The sequence below is a fragment of the Hoplias malabaricus genome, chromosome 17 (genome assembly GCF_029633855.1).
Source record: "Hoplias malabaricus isolate fHopMal1 chromosome 17, fHopMal1.hap1, whole genome shotgun sequence".
NCBI classification, from domain to species: Eukaryota; Metazoa; Chordata; class Actinopteri; order Characiformes; family Erythrinidae; genus Hoplias; species Hoplias malabaricus.
The window spans coordinates 21,792,542-21,815,344 of NC_089816.1; the positions used below are offsets into that span (position 1 = coordinate 21,792,542).

General features: G+C 42.2%; 1 protein-coding gene across 1 annotated transcript in view; it reads right to left on the reverse strand.

Moving 5' to 3' along the window:
• Window positions 1–22,803, reverse strand: part of LOC136673306 (A disintegrin and metalloproteinase with thrombospondin motifs 2-like) — a 152,412-nt gene that overhangs the window by 35,136 nt on the left and 94,473 nt on the right. Inside the window, exon 4 of the mRNA XM_066648711.1 lies at window positions 7,556–7,755. Coding sequence (XP_066504808.1) covers window positions 7,556–7,755 — 200 coding nt within the window. The remainder of the gene's footprint in view (window positions 1–7,555; window positions 7,756–22,803) is intronic.

Genomic DNA, 22,803 nt, shown 5'->3' on the forward strand with positions numbered 1-22,803 from the left:
CACTCCCGTTACAGGAAAGATTCCTGATTACTGTAAAATGAGCATTAAGAAATGACCCCAGATTATTAATCTTCTCTGAAATGCAATGCGGGGTAATGTTGGGTCATATCTCAAAGAAAAGCAGTTTTTCATGGGTTTTCTCGAGGCCAGAGGAGCCGAAGGAGGTATTTAGGGACGAAATACACGGTTTAAGGAAAAGCTCAGCAGCTGGATGACACACCACACTCAAATCCACAAAAAGACCTGTAGGCATGTTTTGTCCACACTAGTAGCCTCTATACGTGTTATGAACATGTGTTGTTACCATTAAACGGTTATAATATTGGTTATAACAGCTATGTGAATGATTGGTTAACTTTTTTGCCACCTTCACATCCGTTATTTGTTATGAAGCATTAGAAGAGCTGTATGTTTTTGGTGGGAGGGCTGATCTCAGAACAGTGTAAACACAGTCTGAAAAAACTCCAGTAGCTCTGCTGTGTATGATCCACACTGTGTGAATGCAGTGCCTGAATCGAGTAGCCCTTCCCATCTTCACTAATCCAGTGCAAATCCACAATAAACATTATCTTGTGGAAAAATTACATTACCCCAGCTCCCCATGTAAGACTAATCCTGTCCAAATAGGGATTTTACACAGTAATGAAGGGGTCAGAGAGGTCAGAATGTGCTAGAGAGATCACCACTACAACCAGCACTGCCACGGCACAGACCCTTCCACTGGTTTCAGACATGAGCTGTTCGTCTGAGAGCAGACCATTGTGTAGTTTACTTTTCATGTGATATCATCTGAGATTTATTTTTTTTAATAGTGCTGGTGTGGTTGTGATGTATTTAAAAAATGAATGAGAAAAAAAAACATAATTAAGTTTAATAGTACATATTTAATTTGGATTCTTTGTTTTTAAGTCAATATTTCATAGAAATATTGAGGCTACACAGACCCATTATAAAGCTTTTACAACAGCGGGCATAACACACAGAGTCAGCAAAAAGACAAAAAAAAAGCTGTACATTTTTATAGATTTTTAGAAGAATTAGAATCAGAGTTAGAATCACTATATTGGCTACTGTGATGCACATAGAGGAATTTGTTCTCCGCATTTAACCCGATCCATGCAGTGAAACACACATTTACACACACTGGTGAACACCAGGGGGCAGTGAGCACATGCCCTGAGCGGTGGACAGCCCTAGCAACGGCACCCAGGGAGCAGCTGGGGGTTAAGTGCCTTGATCAAGGGTACATCAGTCATGACCTGCCAGCTCTGGGGGTCAAACCGGCAACCTTCCGGTTATACGCCCAGTTCCCTAACCACCAGGCCACGGCTGCTGCAAGACTCATTTTTGAGTCACGCCTCCAACCTCAAAATATACTACTATTAAACTATAAATTAATTAAATATAAATGAATGAATTAATGTATAGGCATCTTCCTCCCTGCACCTCACTACACTCCTGACCTCTACGTGGCGAAGGAACGTGCTGATGAACGCCGCGGTGATGCGAGCGGCCGGACAGTGTTTGCTCTGCCTCATTACTGAATCCCTGCCATTTTCACCTGACATTTTGGACTATTATTACCTGTCTGACATTTCAGGGCCAGGACAACGTGTCTACAAAGAGCTGATTATATAATGGCCTCTCCGCTCCAGCCTTGTTTACTCCAGAACACTGACTAATATAGAAGGAAGCAATTAATACTGCCGACTCGCAGTTCACACAATTAGTGATGAGCGCAAAGGTCCGTGATCTGTTACAGGGACGGCTGAGGCTGCCAGTGTTAATATGAATATGAGTTATGAACATGTGATGAGGGCTATGATCCTGCGTACGGAGGCTTATGAAAGATGCCTTAAAGTTCCGTATCTTTAACTGCTGCTGGGATTCAGGTTCGACACGGACATAGCTTATACTCATCTGAAAAACTCGAGGTGGGCATCTTGCTGTGAGGATTTGATGGCATCCAGTCATAAGGTCAGGTACAGATGTTGGATGATCCATTCTGGACAACTCCAGCTCTTTCCAAATGTACAGAATCATGGAGGTCCATCACTCCAGAGATTCATGAGACACTCATGATACACTCCTCAGATTCATGATTAACATTGAGTGATCTTGAGCTCATGTGCATCTGCTGTAACACACCCACGCTTTTCCACATTTTGTGCACATCAAGATCAAGATTTCTGGTCAGAAACAGACCATTTATCAAGGGCTGGAGGGCAGCTAACACAAACTCTGCATGGACAGATGGGCTACACACAGATAGGCTACTGTAGACCAGCAAGGTGGAGCTACAAAGCAGGGGTTCCTAATTAACAGCTCTGCATCAGTGCTGCTCTCACACTGATAAACAGTAAAGAAAAGCAAATCAGAACTTCTCTGATCTCAGCCTTCAGTAAGAATGAGTCAGTGCATCAGGAAATCACATGGTTATTGGGACATAGACTCACAACACCCTCATATTACCCATAGAATTGCACTGAGCAATAAAATGGAATGATCTGGAGCAGCTACACCTGAGACTAAGGCCACCATGCCTACTGCAAAGCACAGGCTAGAGGGGTAAACCCCCACTCGTATCCTCTGGTGTCACAGCGCACTATTGTACACTTTTGGGGTGAGTCGGAGTGGTGTCTGTGATCCAAAGCTGAGTGGTGGGGGGTCAGTGGTGAGACATCTGTCCATTTCATTGATCTCCTCATCGTTTTCCATGAACCTATTCAAGGAGTTAATCAATGTGTCAGAGCATCAACAATCACTGCCCTTGAGTCTCTGAGCTGAGTGTGGGTCAGCTAAACACACACGTTTATACACACACACACACACACACACACACACACACACACACACACACAAACACACACAAACACTCACAGAGAGATCAACATACCATTCACAAAACACACACTTTAATGTGTTCACAGCTGCTTCTTAGCAAATTTTAAAGCGGAACTTCACCAGCTTTTCAGAATTTCTCTGTTATTAAGATGTAAGGATGTACACATAGTACACATGCTTAGTTCTTGAGAAACTATCAGATACTCACTGAAAGATATTCTATAAAATCCAAAAATGGTTATGAATACACTGCCAGACGTCTTAAAGCTGGAGTAGGTCATTCTGTAGAAAGCAGAAAGATTGAGCTTGTTTTTGAGAATATCCCAACAACAAAATCCCTCCCCAACCTTTTAACCTTTCTTTCAAATCCACACCCCGAATACACACGGATTTGCACTGTATAAAAAATTATTACAGCAACACACACACACACACACACACACACATACACACACACACACAGTGAGAGAGAGAATATCTGCATTAGTTCTGAAGCCTCTGTTTCACATATATTCGCCCACATATAATCCAGCAAGAACTTACAATGACCCCCACATTTCTCTCTCTCTCTCTCTCTCTCTCTCTCTCTCTCTCTCTCTCTCTCTCTCACTCTGCAGGAAAGTAAGAAGCCTATATTTTTGTGTTTTTATTTCATCTCATTTTCGTACTGCTGTATTGATCTTGTTCATGATTCTTTTAGGTTTCAAAAGCTGCTGCTGGTTTTATCTCAGTACTGCAGTCTTTGCGGAGAAGTATTTTTTCACAACAGGGTGTGTGATCCATCCCTTTCAGCCCTCATTGCTCACTAGCAGCTCAACACAGTCATTACATTTTCCTCACAGGACCCACAGTGCAGTAGTCGATCTAATCACTAGAAGGTTTTATGGAAAAGTATTTATTTGATTATATTAATTAATGAGTCAATTTCCATTCATCAGGTGGATTGAGCCTGGGCCAAATATTTGGCAAAGAAATGGAAAGGAAATACCAATTTAATTTCTGAGTGCATGCATGCTCAGACAAAACCCTTGAAGCACAACACACACTTTACACACATCAATCACATTCAGAAGAAGAACAGTCTCAACCCTGGTGCATGCACACACACACACACACACACACACACACCTCAGTGTGAGTGTTCTGAAGGAGAAGCCGAGAGGAAGAGCTGAGGAAAACGGGGGAAGAAAGAGCAAAATCCGACTCTTACCTCTTATCACACGCTTTTTGTCTCGCTCTTTTCACTCTTTCTAAGCGCAGCGCGAGGGAGACTCGTGCTCCAAAAATGAGCAGAGTAAACTTTCAAGAAGAAAATGGCAAGAAACTCACTGCGTGGGAGGGAGGAGATGACATTATTTATATATTTCTGTTTATGTTTTTTTTCTGTAATTTATTCTGAATACACCATCTGAAATCCAACACCTCCCCCCTATCCCCACCCCACCCCCAGTCGCCCTGGATGAGAAAGCAGCTGCAGAAAACACCTGATGAACAGGAGAAATATGTCACATCTGAACACACACTGCATCTCTAACTGAGGATTTTATTCTGCTCTAAAGAAACTGTCACCTCAAACTAGGGCCTGACCCATATGAAAATACTTCTGAGTGTGACTTTTAGGGGCTAAAAATACAGGTAACTAAAACTGTACATGTTCTCATATATATTTAAATATTTATTTCACACTCACAGTTCTTTCTTGAGCTGTGAATTATGATGGAATTCTCAATTTTTAGACACAGTGTAGATGTAGTTGCTTATGTGTTAAAGGTTTTGTTATGTTTCTGCCCTTAAAGGCTGTTTTAAGTGGTAAATAAACGGGTGAAGGGTGTTCTCTGACATTGTCTCACTGTCTTATGATTGTAATATAAAAGTAGCCATTGATTATCAGTGCTTTATTTGTATTAATTTGACTGATAATGTTAAGATGACACTAATAACACGGTACTAATTAGTTCACAGGACTTCATGATCGGTTAAAACGATTGGGCCCTACCTAATAGTGCTTTACAGGAGACTTGGACAGTCTCTCTCTCTCTCTCTCTCTCTATTTAGCCCACCTTCTCTTTCATTATGCCTCTCCACCTCTCTCACTCTGTCTCCGCAGGCACGTTTAATTTGAGGAGATTAAAGGATGGATTGGAAGGAGCAGATGAGCGAGCTTTTCACTCAGGGCCATATTTTCCCTCGGCTTACGGTCACCTCAGACCACACCACACAAAAGCCCCTGACCTACTGCAGTCAAATATACCTGAACGTCATCTGACCGGCTCGCACAAAATCACAGCCAGAGCTTACGACGGGAATTAAACAGCTTTTGGAAAAGAATGGTAAATAGCACTTTCTATAGCACACAGCATCACAACATCTGTTTCACTCCTGGATCCTGAGATGCAGCATATTTTATATATATATATATATATATATATATATATATATATATATACACAAACATTCCAAAAAAGTTGGGACACTAAACAAATTGTGAATAGAAACTGAATGCAATGATGTGGAGATGGCAACATCTAATATTTAGTTTAAACTGAGAGAATGTATCATTTTAAGGAAAAAATATGTTGTTTCAAAATTTCATGGCGTCAACAAATCCCAAAAAAGTTGGGACAAGGCCATTTTTACCACTGTGTGGCATCAACCCTTCTTCTTACAACTCTCAACAGACGTCTGGGGACAGAGGAGACCAGTTTCTCAAGTTTAGAAATAGGAATGCTCTCCCATTCATGTCTAATACAGGCCTCTAACTGTTCAATCATCTTGGGCCTTCTTTGTCGCACCTTCCTCTTTATGATGCGCCAAATGTTCTCTATAGGTGAAAGATCTGGACTGCAGGCTGCCATTTCAGTCCCCGGATCCTTGTCCTACGTAGCCATGATGTTGTGATTGCTGCAGAATGTGGTCTGGCATTATCCTGTTGAAAAATGCAGGGTCTTCCCTGAAAGAGATGATGTCTAGATGGGAGCATATGTTGTTCTAGAACCTGAGCATAGTTCTCTGCATTAATGGGGCCTTTCCAGACATGCAAGCTTCCCATGCCACAAGCACTCATGCAACCCCATACCATCAGTGATGCAGGCTTCTGAACGGAGGGTTGATAACAACTTGGGTTATCCTTGTCCTCTCTGGTCCGGATGACATGGTGCCACAGTGTTCTATAAAGACCTTCAAATCGTGACTCATCTGACCACAGAACAGTTTTCCATTTTGCCACACTCTATTTTAAACGACCCCTGGCCCAGTGCAAACGTCTGAGCTTGTGGAGCTTGCTTAGAAATGGCTTCCTCTTTGCACTGTAGAGTTTCAGCTGGCAATGGCGGATGGCACGGTGGATTGTGTTCTCTGACAATGCTTTCTGGAAGTATTCCTGAGCCCATTCTGTTATTTCCTTGACAGTGGCATTCCTGTTTGTGGTGCAGTGAGGTTTAAGGACCCGGATATCATGAGCATCCAGTAGAGTTTTATGGCCTTGACCCTTACTCACAGCAATTGTTCCAGATTCTCTGAATCTTTGATGATGTTATGCATGGTTGATGATGATAACTTAAAAGTCTTTGCTAATTTATGCTGGGTAACACCATTCTGGTATTGCTGCATCTTCACTATCTTTCTATCTATCTTTCACTATCTTTCATCTATGTTCTATTACGAATAAAATATTGACATTTGCCATCTCTACATCATTGCATTCAGTTTTTATTCACAATTCGTTTAGTGTCCCAACTTTTTTGGAATCCGGTTTGTATATAATGTAGGGATGCATAAATACCATCATTTTCCAACCGAGTACAAGTACAAATATGTGTATTTCTGTTCTTGCCGATACCGATGCTGATGTTTACTTAAGCAATCAGTAGCATTGTGTAATAGTGTAGTTATTAATTAAAATGTTTTTGTTTAATTAAAAACTTCAATGTTCATTTCTGGAACTGTACATCTTTTATTTAGCATTTTCCCACATTACACCACCAATAATTAGGATTTCCCTCTGGGATCAATAAAGTATCTATCTATCTATATATTAGAAGCATGAGATATTGCTCTTGATATGCATTTGCACAGTGTTGTGCATCTTTGATAGGACAGTTTCCATTATATGATAACAGTTGGGACGTTTTGCAGCTGGGACGTGTTTGTTTATAGGCCAAGTTTATTTAAGAGCAGCAGCCTGATCTATGGCGTTTGATCCAATGCAAAATCCAATGCGGAGAAAATAATTTTGTTTGAGTAAAAACCACATCAGGCAAGAAACAGTGCTCTCGCAAACGGGAAAACATTTCCCAGGAGGAAAATGCACTTTGAGTAAAGAAAAAAAAACACAACTTGTTTGAGAACGGTTAAAACTGTGTGGCATACTCACTGCTCTCGGGTTCTCCCGCAGTCTGCTTTGCTTGGGTTGCCAACATCGGCAACATTTTGAGTTGTCTGCTCATTAGCACAGCAACGTGCACTAGGCACAAGGTATTGGATGTTGGTATCGGAGCCTTGTTTGCGATTACGAGTAAATGAACAGTATCGGTATTCGTGCATCTCTCTCTCTCTCTATCTATATATACATATATATATATATACTTACAATGTGGTCTGTGCAAAGGCTTTGACACATGTAAACTGACAAGTTAAACTCAGCAAAACACACAGAAGCTGTGCGTTAGATTTGACTCAGAACATAACGAAGAATCAGGCTTTAAACACTCACGATGTTCATAAGCGTGAGAAGGTACTTTCCCACGCGCTGAGGTCCGTGAAACTGGACCACCGAGTCGTCCACCCCCAGTAGCACCTCAATGTTGTAGGCTCGTTCTGGAGACTGTCTTCGGGCTCGACGGCTCTGATTCAGGCTTCTCTCCACTCCCGCATACACAGTCTCCAAATCCATCAGCCCCCCAAGATCAGCACCTGCAGCAACACAAACACAACCAAGGCTTAATAAACATAAGGTAAACACAGGGTGAATAAACACAAATTGTCCCCTTGGTTGTGCTCACTAACCAAAACTCGAGTAACTATATTCCTCGTCAGTAGATTCAGCTGATTTTGTGAGATTGTGAGCAGTTATGGGGAGACACATTGTGTGGGACATCCTGAGCCAACATGAGGCTCATGAGGCCGTGAAGGAGGTGAGGATGCAAGGGCAGAAGGGGTTTAAAACAGTATAGAACTCACAAGACAAGAAGAAACTGAGACTGGAATTCAAGAGACATCCAACTGAAAGAAACCAAACTTAACTCAAGAAAAATAAAACAAAGATTTTGAATCAAGAACAAGGAGCATGAGGACGTCAAGAACAATGATGATGACAGATGGCAGAAATGGACTGTATACGAACCCAAGAGCTCATAACACAGAGCTGTGGAACATTACAGAGCCGTGGAAGACGGGACGTAGGCCAGGACACGTGGCAGAACACGAAGCGCAGAGACAAACCAAAACAAACACGAGCATGTGAGAGAAGACAGGAAAACAAACCAAGAGAAAGACAGAATGTGATGGATAGCATATCTCAGATATTGGTCCTAGCAACCATTCAGGCCACAGCCCATTCACTGACCACCCTCCGCTTCTCTAAGACAAAACGTGGCACCAGCACACAGGCCTCTTTAACAAGTGTCAAAGGGCATCTCTGTTCTCCGCTCAGGACTGAAAGAACACGGAGGAGAGAACATGAGATGAAAGGCGCCGCTTCTCCATTCCCATCTCCATCACCCAGTCAGCTGGGGGCATCGTCTCTGCTCCGATTATGTAACGTTTCCTTGGCAACCTGCTCATGGGTAAAACAATGCTCCGGCGCAGGCTAATATTGGCTCGGCAGCAGCTTCCTTATTGGGAGATAATCCTGGAAGTCAGACTGAAAATTCATCATCTTAAAACTCCATGTCTGCCGCACGTTATTAAAGCACGGCCGAGCGAATCCGACGCCTAGGAGCAGAACCTGAGGAAAACGTCTCTCATGCTTTTTTATTTGCTGCTGTAACTTCATTCCGCTTCCAGGTGTTCCTGTCTGCAGTTTGCACATCAGCACATTTCACCCCCACACCCTCGTTTACCAAATTAACACCCAAGAAAACTGCACTCTCCCTCAAAACATTTATTGTTTTGCATCAATGTTCTTTTTTGTTTTTTTTTTATACGGGTATGATGTAATATCCGTGCCATCTGTTTTACATGATATATCCGACTATTTTTCCTTAAAGGTTATGCAAGAAGAGTTCTGTGGTAAACAGGTTTCCGCTGCCTGTTACTTTATTTCTATTGTTCAGAGGGAAGAAAAAAATACATCTGAGACACTAATAAAAATACAGAGCCATATTTTCCCCTAGGCCTTTATTGGGAGCGTGAGGGTTTATAGCATAGTTAGCTCACTCTAGTCATGCTTATGAAAAACAACAGAGTAACATCTTATATACAACAATTATCTACTATTAGATCCTCAACACCATTTAACACCATCTAAAAAATATTAGATGGACCTCCTTCGACAGCAAAGTGAAGTGGATAATAACCCTCCAGACAAAGCTTTGCACTGAACACCATACATGTATACATGTTTGTATGCATTTGCTGAAGAGTGTTTCATTCCAACAGTCAATTGTTATTGTTTTCTTTTGTAGATAACAAAACCGTATAAAAAGGTTGGGCATCTAGGTTATATATTCAAATGGCCACGCCCATCTCTATCCCATGTGCCCCTTCGCTCACTCTTCTGCAGGTGAGAGCATCAGACGACTCTTGCTCACATTCAGAAGAGGCCTCGCCCTTATCAGGACACGCAGCTACTTTGTCTTTCAACCTTTATAAATGTCAAGAATGTCCAAGAGTCTGGGGAAAAGAAGGTGAGGGCTGAAAAAGGGAGAGAGAGAAAGAGAAACAGAGAGAGAGAGAGAGAAAGAGAATATCAGAGGGAGCGAGAGAGAAAAAGGGGTGGGGGAATAAATTAATCTCTGCATCTATTTTTTGAAGTAGTTGATGCCCTTCAAATCTCCAAACTTTAGAGCTTGGAGTCCCAGTGTGTGTCTGTGTGTGTGTGTGTGTTTATATGTGTGTGTGTTGGCTGGGAGTGTGTTTCTCTTACTGAAGTTTTGAGTTCTGTCAGAAAATGGCAGAACTTGTGTTTCTCTCGCTTTGTAAATTCTTATTCTTGGTGGTTGCTCCACAGCTTTGTGTCACGCTGTCAAAACACACGTCTAAAACTGACAAGTAATGTAAAGCTCCCCTGGCTATTACTGCTACTGGTCACAACACATAGAATACTTTCCTTTAAAACTTTATACAGTCCTTGCAGCAGAGGTGTCCACACATGTCTGGGAAGGGTCGGTGTAGCTGCAGCTGCTTATAGACATCTGAAGTTCTGTGATTGGAATGATACTTATTTCAGGATGCTACTTTAATGACTGCGGTTTTTAGGTTTTCATTTCCACAAGTTCGCTATCATTTTCCACTGTCAGTCCTTAGCTGGGTGTGTTTGAACATACAACTTCCTAATCTAGAGACAAACGGCCATGGTTTAGCTCTAAAACAACATCATACTCACATTGACATACCACATACTACCCCGCACAGAGCAGGACTGGTGCAGATACAGCACAGACACTGAAGGGGAAATCAGCTGGGGAGGCTTTACATGAAAGATGAAAGATGTTGTGGGGATCAGATGGCATTCAGCCATGGGAACATTAGTGAGATCCGATTAGAAAAGATCCAAAGACTCACTCCAGGAGGACACTGCTCCACAACCCAGTGCAGGGTGGGTTTATACCTGGGTTTATAGCCCCTCATTAGCTCATGTGCAGCTACTCCAGGGGATTATTATTATTATCCTACATCTTTAACTGGGAACATTGTAGCATTTGTTGTAGGTCAGCCTGTATAACATGGACCTTCAGTCTTCACACACACACACAAACATCTCATTACTCAGAGGAGACAGAGGAGCTTTCAAGATTGTCACGGCTGAAACATTGTGCCCATCCTTCCATTTTAAGATGACAACTCAACACTATGATTCTGAAAAGATGCAGAGCCGTGTAGAAGCCCTAAGTGGGAAATCAGACCCAAAAAAGCCCCAGAGCCCAGCCCTTAGCATCACTGAAGGTGCTGGGAGTATTTGCAGAGAATGGAAACAAATTCTAAGACTGAATTTCAATATCATCCATTTGCTATGCCTCACTTCCACGAGTCACCACACTCTTAGACCAGGCCAACACCTCTGGGCTCAGGTTCAGGACCGGATTTGTGCTCTGGAAGCATGGCAGACTACACTGTGTGCTGTCTACTGTTATGGATATGGCTAATTTAATATATCCCATAGCCTTCATAACCATACACTGTAGTATGTTTACCACTGAATACCAGTTACCACCTCTAGAAGTCCTGTTTGAGACTAAAAGTCTAGTACAAGACTAAAAAAAATCCAACTGCTGGTTCAGAACCTTTGTCCTAAATCTGTGTTGATTAGTGACGGTGCAGCGCTGCATATGAACACTTCTCCAGAGATGTGTGGAAACATGTTTCAGCAGATTTCTTTACAAACCTGAAAAATGCATCTCCAGGGCAAAGGTCATACACACCAAAAGCTGAAGAAAAAAAGGGAGCTGGTCTCATATTTTGACTGTAAAAACAACAATGTAATGACCTTCTGAAGGTCAGGAATGTGTCCTGACTGACCTCTGGGGACCTGTCTGAGCCGAGGTCATTGGACAGAGATGGTGAAGGTGGACTTAGTGAGAGTGTTTAGTGGGATGTGGTCTGTGGCTTTATTCTATAATCTGGGTGTGGAAGAGTGGGTGGGTTTTTCCATCACTACCCAAGAAGGAAGGAATGCTAAGGGTATCTGCAGACATCTGTCTTATAAGTGTGTGCGTGTGCGTGTGTGTGTGTGTCTCCTTAGCAGCAGACAGGGGCTGTTTGGGTTGTCTGCGACACACAAGAGAGGGAGTCCAACCTGAGGGAAATAAGAGACAGCAAAACATATTTTGCTAATTGCCCGTCCTCATCTAATGCACTCTCCTTGTGTCGGTTAATCTTTAATGATGTGTTGTAAAAGCCAGGGTCATATTAAGCCTCTAGGACTGGGCTAAAGAGAGCAAGTAATAAACATCAATGAGTAAATCATTTTCAGCAGTAATCAAGTACAGCATTTGATTAAGGTCTATGTTAATATGCCAGAGAGGATCTACTAATATCTTTAAAAGGACACATGATATGGATTAACAGTAATTTCACAGTCTGACTGATAGTGTATCACTGCCTTAAAATAAAACTGTAAAGCGAGTAAACAACCAGAAATGCGACTGACACAGGTAAGCAATCACCTGGAATATCATCACAACACCTCTAATGGCACCAGAGACACGACATCACCTCTTAAAAGTAACCTTCTAAAAACTTTCTATTTCTATGCCCTGGCCACCCCCTGGAATACCTCATCAGGTAGGACTGCAGCTATGCATCATGGGAGTAATGTTTTAACTGGTGCTGATATTTCAAGGCATCATGAGATTTACACACTGATGTGGGAAGGCTGTGAAGAAGAGAGATTGAAATCTTCTAAAATGCTTTATCAACATGTGTGTGTGTGTGTGTGTGTGTGTGTGTGTGTGTGTGTGTGTGTCTGTGTGTATGTGTTTGTTGTTATTAAGCAGCTAGATCAGAACGATGAGCAGAAGAGATGAGCCCACTCTGACAGAGAGGTGGGGAGACCACCCCCTCCCCACATTGTTTCTCCAGCAGACCTCCTCTTTACCGTATTTTCCGCACTATAAGGCGCACCTAAAAAACTCAAATTATCTCAAAAGTCGACAGTGCGCCTTATAATCCGGTGCGCCTTATATATGGAACAATATTGAGCCACACCAGGTCTCGCAACTACAGTAAGCAGCCGCCTACTTCATTTTCTTCCGCGCGCGGTGCATGCTGGATATATACCGGTATATATATTTCATTTCCATTTGTTTTTTATGTAAAGACCCCAAAATGGCTCCTATTAAGAGACACGCATATGACGCAGAGTTTAAACTCAAGGCGATCAGTCACGCAGAAGAACACGGGAATAGAGGAATAACTTAGTAAAGTGAGCTTTACGTGTTTATTTTGTGTGTTGTGTGATTTTAACGTTTGAGCAACGTTGAGTTATTGATATATTGTTATCGCTTTGCACTATTTCGAGTGTTACTATATTGTGATTATTATTATTATTGAATCGAGGAGAAGTTCCCCTCCCCCCACTATGTGGGGTAAATTAACATTGCACTACATGTTTTACCTTAAACTAAGCTGGGTTGTAATCTATTAATAAAGTTGAACTGACCTATCTGACTGTTTTGTTGACATTCCCTTTAGCGCAGCTCCATCTAATTGATGCATAACGTAACCCGCGGCCTCTACTGTAGCGTCTATTGTATGCGCCTTATAATCCGGTGCGCCTTATATATGGACAAAGTTTTAAAATAGGTCATTCAATGAAGGTGCGCCTTATAATCCGGTGCGCCTTATAGTGCGGAAAATACGGTATATGTATCTCTTTCTTTCTCTCTCTCTCTCCCATAATCTACATCTCTCTACCATCTCCATTTCTCTCTCACTTCACTTTATTCCTCTTATTTTTCAGTGCTCTTTCCTGTCTCTCTCTTGCTGTTAATATCACTATTATACTCCTGTCATATCATCCAGCCCTAATCTGATCCATGGCTGATAACATGGCACTGGAGCTGAGTCTGGTGTTTTGAAAAGGGCCAGACTGACTGTGGCAGCGCATGTGTGCGTGCGTGTGTGTGTGTGTGCATGCGTGCTGTTTATCCACTCAAAGACTGTGCGTCTGTGCGGGTGCAACCAGGGCAGTGTGTTTACACCAAACAGTGCCTTGAAAAGAGAAGAAGAGATGCAATACCAGTCAGAAGACTGGACACACTTGATTTTATACATGTTTTTCATAACAGGATAGACAGCAAAGATCATTCTGAGCATGCATTGTGCAAGATGTAGAGTGCAAAGCAGAAGCCAAAACTTCTCACATGGCAGAGGCACATTGTTAGGTTTAACGTAGGTGGGAAATCTTCATCATTTAATTTCTAACACAGATCTGCCAGGAAATAATTAAAAATCAAAAAGAAAAACAAAACCTAAAGAAGCTTCTGCTTGTTGTCATGCAGTGGTTTGAAATATCAAGGGGACGCCATTGTTTCTGCAACATCTACACACTTCTGTTCAGGCAGAAAAGCTGAGTTTCTTTATTAGATTTTATTGTATTATCCAAACCCACCATCCACAAGAGTCTCAGTCTCTGCAGTAAGGAGGGTTCGTGACAGAACTGTCAAACAGTTCAAAAGACCATTTCTCAAAACCAGATTACAAAGAACTGTAGTGTTTCACCATAAACTCCACATAATATTGTCTAATGTCACTTTTTCCACCGCACGGGTCCAGCCCTACACGACTCGACACGGCACGGCTTGCTGAATGCTTGTTGCTTTTCCACGTGGCTCCTCCACGAAATGGAGCCGATGACGTCACAAAACCCCATATGTAACAGGAATTGCTGGCTTTGAAAACCTCAACAATGGCAGCAGGAAATTTAGGCGATGTTTACTCATTTTTACATGGCGATGTTTACATTATTTATTCGCATGCTGTTTTTGTTTTTTGAACTGAACTTTACATTTTTACTTGTTGCGTGTTCTGCTTTCACTGGAAATTTCCGTCGGCCATCGGCCCAAGGAGCATATTAACCTCGTGATAACACCTCGAGGTAAAGTTACGAGCTTGTGAGTCCAATAAAAATAAATGTTAAAACTGCTTAACTTAAGAGATTTAAAAAAAACTGGATTTGAATGAGCTCTGCATTTCATGGTGATTGACATACTCAAAACTTACCCAATTCCAAGGACCAGGTACCAGATTTGGCCAGTGGAGAAGCAAAAGAGCCGTGCCAAATAGAGTAATTTAGGTTCCATGCAGTGGAGAAGCACCAAAAGATTCAGGAAATCCAGAGAAATCTCAGTCTGTGTAGGGCAAGGCTATCACCTGTGTGACCTTCAAGCCCTCAGACAGCACTGTATGAGAGAACCTCATTCTACATATAGCCATATGGTCTCAGAAGTATTTCGGAGAGTGTTATAACTGAACACAGCATCAAAAAATGCAACCTTAAGCTCTACTACACCAGTCAAACATCAATTCTGTGGTGAAATTCTGCTGTGTTGTCTGGGCCTGAGCTCATCTCAGTTGGTCAAAAAGACGGGGAATGTGGTCAGATGACTCCATGTTTCAATATGTTATCAGGGATAACAGTTCTTTGTGAATGTACCTTTGAAATGGACAAATATACTGGGATTTTAGAGAGACATCTGCAGCAATAAAGGTGAGGTATTTTCCTAGGAAGTCCATGGTTATTTCAGCTGGGCAACACCAAGCCTCGTTCAGCACATGCTACAACTTTTGGCCTGTCTGCAGTCCAGATCTGTATCTTATGGCACATTTTAAAGGGGAGGAGAATCAGACAGAAACAACCACAGACTGCTGAGCAGCTAAAGTCTTGTATCGAGTGAGAATGGAGAAAGTTCCACATAAAGAACTGCAATTATTTTTAATTTATTCATTGCCTGTAACCACTTATCCAGTTCAGGATCATGGTGGGTCCAGAGCCTAGGGAGAATCACTGGACGCATGGCGGGAACACACCCTGTAGGGGGCGCCAGTCCTTCATAGGGCGACATGCACTCACACACTCAGACCTATCCACCAATACACCTACCAATGTGTGTTTCTGGACCGTGGGAGGAAACCAGAGCACCTGGTGAAAACCCACATGGGCACTTAGAGAACACACCAAACTCCTCACGATTACCCAGAGCTGGACTCACAAAACTGCAACTAGTGCACTCATATTTATTATTATAATGTCACTGACTAAAGGAGACTGAAAATTATAATAACAGTAACAAGTGGAGCAGCAGTGGGGGTCAGTGGGGCTCATGGTTCTCTTACAGCTTAGTGTGTCCTGCTGCTTTCTCTTGGGCTTCACTGATTGACCTCATCCCCACGCAGAACCCTCCAGACACACACATACACACACCCCACCGCCACCTCTGTATGTGTGCAAGGACAATGGAAGGGTGAACATTACAAAGGGACTTGTTGATCTATTATGTTATGTTCACTTCATAGCCTGTCTAGTTTATGTCATGCCTAAATGAAGATAAATTGATAAAGTTGAAAGTTAAGTTTGCATCTCATAGTGGGTCTAAAGCCTATGGAGGCAAGGCAAGAACACACACTGGAGAGTGTGTCAGTCCATTACAGGACATCGCACACCAGCGGCGATTACTCTAAGACTGCAAGGGAAGCTCAGTTTCCCCTAAAATGTCAAAAAATAAGTGATCAAATATATAATGTTGTGTGTACATGTCATTGAATAAATATGCACTACAACGCGATTAACTTTTGTTCAGAATCAGCTTCTTATCACTAGTAAAGACGCGGCTTTCCTCTCAATATTCGCGCAGATTAACAGTGATTTAAACAGTGCGAGAGTTCAATGGAGAAGCAGCGAAGTGCAGCGAAACGAGACGAGTCATTAGATAAATGCTGGGCTTTGTCCCGCCCATCGGACGCTCAGCGTCTCTGGGGGTCTATGGGGCAGTGGGCTGGCCTCGTCTGGCCCGGACGCTCAGCTTCTGCATGATGATTGGATGATCTGTCTGAGGCTGAATCCCTTTTTGATTGACAATGAAATGAGCGAATCAGCGACCCTTTGGTGTAACGCTCCGAGCGAGCATTACATTTTCATTCTGTTCTGCGTTGAACCAGACTATCTTAATCCTCTTAGCGGCATTTCCTTTGTTAAAAACGACTAGCGACAAATCAAGCTTCTATTTCTAGTGAGTTTTTTTGTAGCTGCTTGTGTTTGGAGACGTGAATTTACGTATAAATAAACCGGCACATTTTATGATGTAGGCCGAAATTGAGCTTCCCCTCCTTGAAAGACCAGCATCCGCCACTGTCGCACACTCAGCCAGTCACTTTCACATTTTGTTTTTTTGAAAAAATTATTGTGGTTTATAATTATGCAATAATACACATGAGGGAGTGCTATAACGTGAGCTATTGGTGCTGAAGATCAGTACACCAGTGTCAATATCTCACAGGACCTCGAGTGTATTATTGCGATTGTACCACAGTTCGTTACTGCTGTTTATTATTAGGTTTTAAGATAAAGAAAACAGTGAAAGTTTATTTGTTTATCAACCTTCCGCGAGGAATAATAGTTCCATTCCGTCACACATTGCTTTTTGCTCTTTTCAACGAACTCTAGATCTTTAACTTGTGCGATGTTGGAACCGTCTAAATCAGGACAGAAGCAGAGATAAACACATCAAGTCAGTAAAATGTGTCAGGCTCGTGGGAGTTTAATATAACGAAAGATACAACAAAACAAATACAGGCAACAGTAGAAACAACACAACACGAAATGAAACGAAACTATCACAGAGACAGACTAGACTGGGGAACAAAACGATGATCGGAAACGAGACAACTGGATAAGGAACGACCAAGGTGAAATGTCCAACCAACAGGAGAGACACAAGGGAACTTAAATACAAGACACAGACACGATACACCTGGACAGCTAAGGAGAGGGCAGATTAACAAATGACACAGACGAGGAGGCGGGACAAAGGCGGGACTAGAACAACAACAAACATAGCCATGTGCTAAAAGAGCACATGGCTGGGGAAACAGACATGACGAGGGCATGACAAAATGTCATGGTTTAACCATTGTTTACAGCAGATTCAGATCATAGTTATATCATACATTAAACGATGCCAAGTTCTCTCTGTTTAAATTAAAAGTGAATATTTTAGAGTATCGCTGAGGAGCTGGTGAATGAGAGCATCAGAGAAAAAATACGCACCTCGACTCGAGTTAAACATAATCACAGAAACCACATAGACGTAGCAATTTACTGGGTTTTTTTTTTATATCCGATTTTCTTTTGTTTACAAATCAGAAAGCAGAGTCCACTGCACCATGACTCTTTACTCTGTTCAAAATAAGGTGCGTGAACGGAAAATGAACCTGTTCCCCATTGGGTGAAAAAGTCCAGGCACAGTTCTGTCTTGTAAGCGCTGGCGTCGTTGCTAGGTTACATGTATTTTGCGGAGTGATACCTGAAGAGCTTCAGTCAGAATGCCATTATCGTGTAATATTGGCACTCCTGGAACGTCTCTCACATTGCGAGAACAAATGACTGGAACAAATAAAGTCAGAAATAACGGTGGCATTATCTTTTTAACAACAACCAAAAAAAGCTTCATGTTTTTGTCATTTTCAGACACTGATAAAACAGAAGAAATATCCTCAAAGTACAAACCTATGTGAACCTATCAATGCAGAACAAACATAAAATATCTTATGTTATTACATTTAAATGATACCTTTTCTCTCTGAAGACTCTTTTTAAAAAAGTGAAAGATAAACTACATCTATTCACCTATAAATGTTTTAACAAGTATCTCAACTCATCTCATGTTAAAGCTGAAGCTAATTGACCATTTTATGGTGATTGATTCGGTGTTAAGCTTTTTTTTTTTTTTTTTTTTTTTTACAAAAGTAAAACTCACAAGAGGGCAAACTTTCTAGGCTTGGTGTTTTATTACCTGATTAACTGGGAAGAGAATTATCTTCTTACTACAGCAGCGGTGGCAGCTGTGAAGGGATGAAGCTTTAAAAGCTCCCAGTGTAAATCTCACAGATCCTCAGACTTAAGCTGGAGAAATAACCCTGAAGTGTACACAACACAGAGATCCAGCAGAGAGCAGGTCTGGGTTTGTGTGTGTGTTTAACACAGGATTGAGTTATAACATCATCACTCAAGGTTTGTCCACCAAAAGACCTTGTCACTAACGGAGCCCAGTCCAGCCTGGAGGGAGGCAGCAGGTGAAGGAAAAAGAAAGTAAATTCATTGCATCCAGTATCAAGTTCTCCTTCTCTCCTAAAGGAGTCGACCTGCAGTAGATAATATCTATGAGATTTTTTATTTTATTAGATTTTTCTATCAAATTCTACCTGCATGATGAAGAATAAAAGTGCTTTGAAGTATTTGAATGATCCTGATTATGCTCCTAATCCCAAACTGTGATTCAAATGCCCTGTTCTTCATTGGTCAGGACCCCCCACAGGACCACGACAGAGCAGTGGATCATTTGGGAGGTGGATCAATCTCAGTGACTCTGTGTCCACTCACTGTCCACTCTGTGAGACATTCCTCCCACGTTGGTCCACCTTGTAGATGTAAAGTCAGAGACAGTAGCTCATCTGTTGCTGTAGAGTGTATGTCGGCCGTCCTCTAGTTCTTCATCAGTGACACAGGACGCTGTCGGCTGGATAATTTTAGTTGGTGGACTATTGTCAGTCCAGACACTGGGGCTTTAAAAACTCCATCAACACTGCTGTGTCTGATCCATCACACCAACATAACACACACTAACACACCACCACCTGATTAGTGAAGAACAGAGTGAAACGGAGCTAACAAAGTATGCAGAGCAATGGACAGACTATGGACTACATGGACCATCCAGCCATAACTTTATGAACACTTCCTTGTTCTATAGTAGTGTTCGGCATCAAAAAGTGTCCTTTTATGTAACAACACAGCAAATTCACCCGTGTTAAATCAACAATATCAGTGTTAAATTAACACAGAGTCTGTTAAAGAGTGTTAAATGTTAACACTGGTGTATTTGCTGCGAAGCTGAAAATTCTCTCAATAAAATAAGCCATTTATGGTGAGGTTTAGAACCATTTTCTAAAAAAGTGCTACTTAGAACTATAAACAACACATTCTCCATTAATCTGAAGAAGCGTTTCATCATGCAAACGTGTTTATATAGCTTTCATGGTTTTGAAGGGAGCCCTTGCCTTTGCTATATAACCCATAAAGAATATGAAAGAGTGTATTATCCTATGATAAACGTTTGGGGACAGATCTTTCATGTATTTTGGAACACTGCCTCAATCTCATTCACCTCAAAACTTTCATTTCCAAACCCTTTCACTCTGAATAAAAGCCACCTCATCCTTTTATGCTCTGATTATATCCTCCTGCTTCTATTTTGATTGTGTACTGGAGAATCCGTGTCCTTGTTTTCTTGCTTCTGTACATTTATGTGATGATTTGTTGAAAAGCTTCCTTGTGAATGAGAAACAATCTATATACATGAAACTAAAATGAAATTAAAATGGTTTTCAATATCTGTGCATGTTTCCAGTGTGCTGAGGCTCCACTGAACTATAAGCCGAGTCTCTTGGTTCAGAGAGATGAACTGAAATGGAATCGACCCCGACCTGGCTATTTATAGAGGCAGCACAATCAATACCAGCAAGCAGCGGGTTAAGGACACCACTAATCATCATATTAAGGCTGTGGATGAAGCAGTGCACTATGAGCCTTCTCACTTCCAAAAGAAAAAGACACTCATTACCAGATCCTCTGGCCTGGCACAGGCACGATCACAACGCGGCCCTAAGATTTCATCCAGGGCTAATTGCTAACAGCTTGCGTATAAATACGGTGTGTCCTTGCTGCCACCCAGATCTGACTGGCGCGGAAATTTCAAAGTCTCACACGTTTCTGAGTCACTTATCTGCTGTATCGGCTTTTTTCTTCTTCATCTTCTATTCTTTTTTTTATTTTTTATTTGCAGAAAAATAAACTGTTATTACTCTGTCTTAAGAAGCCAGAGCCAAACCGCCCACTCGCAGCATGCAGGCGGAGGACAACTCAGAAGCAGCCAGCCCAAGCTTCATCAATCTGACGTGGTAGACAACTCCCCGCATGTTGGTTTACGTTCTAACCAAGGTCACAATGACTCTGGTGTGTTACTGGTCCTGATACTGACTCTCAGATATACCGCTGGATACTGCTATTACACCATTTGTACAGAGAGTATTTGGAAACTTACACACTACTGCAACAACTTGTTGAAATGTTGTATACCGAGGAGTCCCTGGCAAGACTTTGTTTTGTTTGATACTCCACACTGTTCACACTGTGGTGCAGCAGGTAGTGTCAATATCACACAGTTCCAGTGTGTTCTCCCCTTGTGTGCATGGGTTTCCTTCGGATGCTTCGGTTTCCTCCCACAGTCCAAATCACATTGGTAGGTGGATTGGCGACTCAAAAATGTCCATAGGTGTGAGTGAATGTGTGAGTGTGTGTCGCTCTGCAATGGATTGGTGCCCCTCAGTGTTTTTTTGCCTTGCGCCCAATTATTCTGGGTAGGCTTTGGACCCACAGTGACCCTCAACCTGAACTGGAAAAGCACTTACAGACAATGAATGAATGGATAAATGATCGTCCACAGAAAAATGTCCAGCCTGGGAGCAGCACTGAGTCAGCAGCAGGGCAGCGCCACTTGGGGCAGAAGAGGGAACCCCCGGGTGTACCCAGCCAGTTCTGGGATTTGAATCCACAAGCTATTGGCTGATAGTTCTCTTCACTAAGTAACCAGTCCGCAGTGCCTCACTTTTTTCATTTTATGGCATAAAAAATTAGGCTGATACCCCTCAGCCACCACACAGTCACCTTTATTGCACTCTGCCGCAGAGAGTGGGCAGGTTGCTGTGAGGAACAGAAAAGGTGTGGAACAATATGTATGCAAATCATGCTGCCTGGCAGTGCCAAAAGGGGATATGGATGTATCATTTATGATTCGTAGAAATTCATCAGCCACTTACTCTTTAATTGGGCAATGTTTATGGAGGAAGGGCAGGGCTTTTTAAAAATGAATATTTCCAATGAAACTCTCTTCCCACTCTGGACCAACAGAAATATTACAGTCAACTAAAGAATGAAAGACGAACTCATTCAGTTAACCTTACTGAGAGTTTTGCATTATATATTTGTTCCACATGTCTACATGGATATATATCATAAACTACTCCTAATGACAACCCTCTCTACTGAGTGTTTATTTACACCATTTACACCTGTGGTGGATAGGGAAAAATTGTTGGTATATTACAGTTCTTTCTTATTTGTCCTGTTTGTTCTGAATATGAAAACCCAGTAGGTATTATAATAAATCTCTCAGACGTGAACTCATAGCAGCCCTGCCTCTGATTTACAGCTGCAACAACAGAGAGTCAAAGGCCGTCGGATACATGTGAATTCAGTGCATTTATTTGGGGTAATCCAGAATTAGAATAAAAAGAAAAAAATTTACAGGTCACTCACAAGTCAAATCTACAGCTGTGAACCAAAATCACAAGTTAAAGACAACAAGAACTTAGAAAACATGGGAACTAAAAAGTAAAATTGAACAGAAATTGAAAGAGGAATTTAAAATAAGTGGAACACAGAAACTAACTCTGGAACTGCACAGAGGCAGCAGAAGAAGTCTTTAAATGCATTCATTCAGTGTCTGTAATCCTTATCCTGCAGGGTCACGGTGGGTCGGGAGCCTACCCAGAATCACTGGGCGCAAGGGGGGAACACAACCTGGAGGGGGCGCCAGTCCTTCACAGGGCAACACACACTCACACACTCATTCACTCACACCTACAGACACTTTTGAGTCACCAATCCACCTACCAACTTGTGTTTTTGGAGCGTGGGAAACCCACGAGGACACAGGGAGAACACACCACACTCCTCACAGACGCTCACCCGGAGGAAACCCATGCGGACACAGGGAGAACACACCACACTTCTTACAGACAGTCACCTGGAGGAAACCCACGCAGACACAAGAAGAACACACCACACTCCTCACAGACACTCAACCGGAGGAAACCCATGTAGACACAGGGAGAACACACCACACTCCTCACAGACAGTCACCCGGAGGAAACCCATGCAGACACAGAGAGAACACACTACACTCCTCACAGACAGTCGCCTGGAGGAAACCCACGTAGACACAGGGAGAACACACCACACTCCTC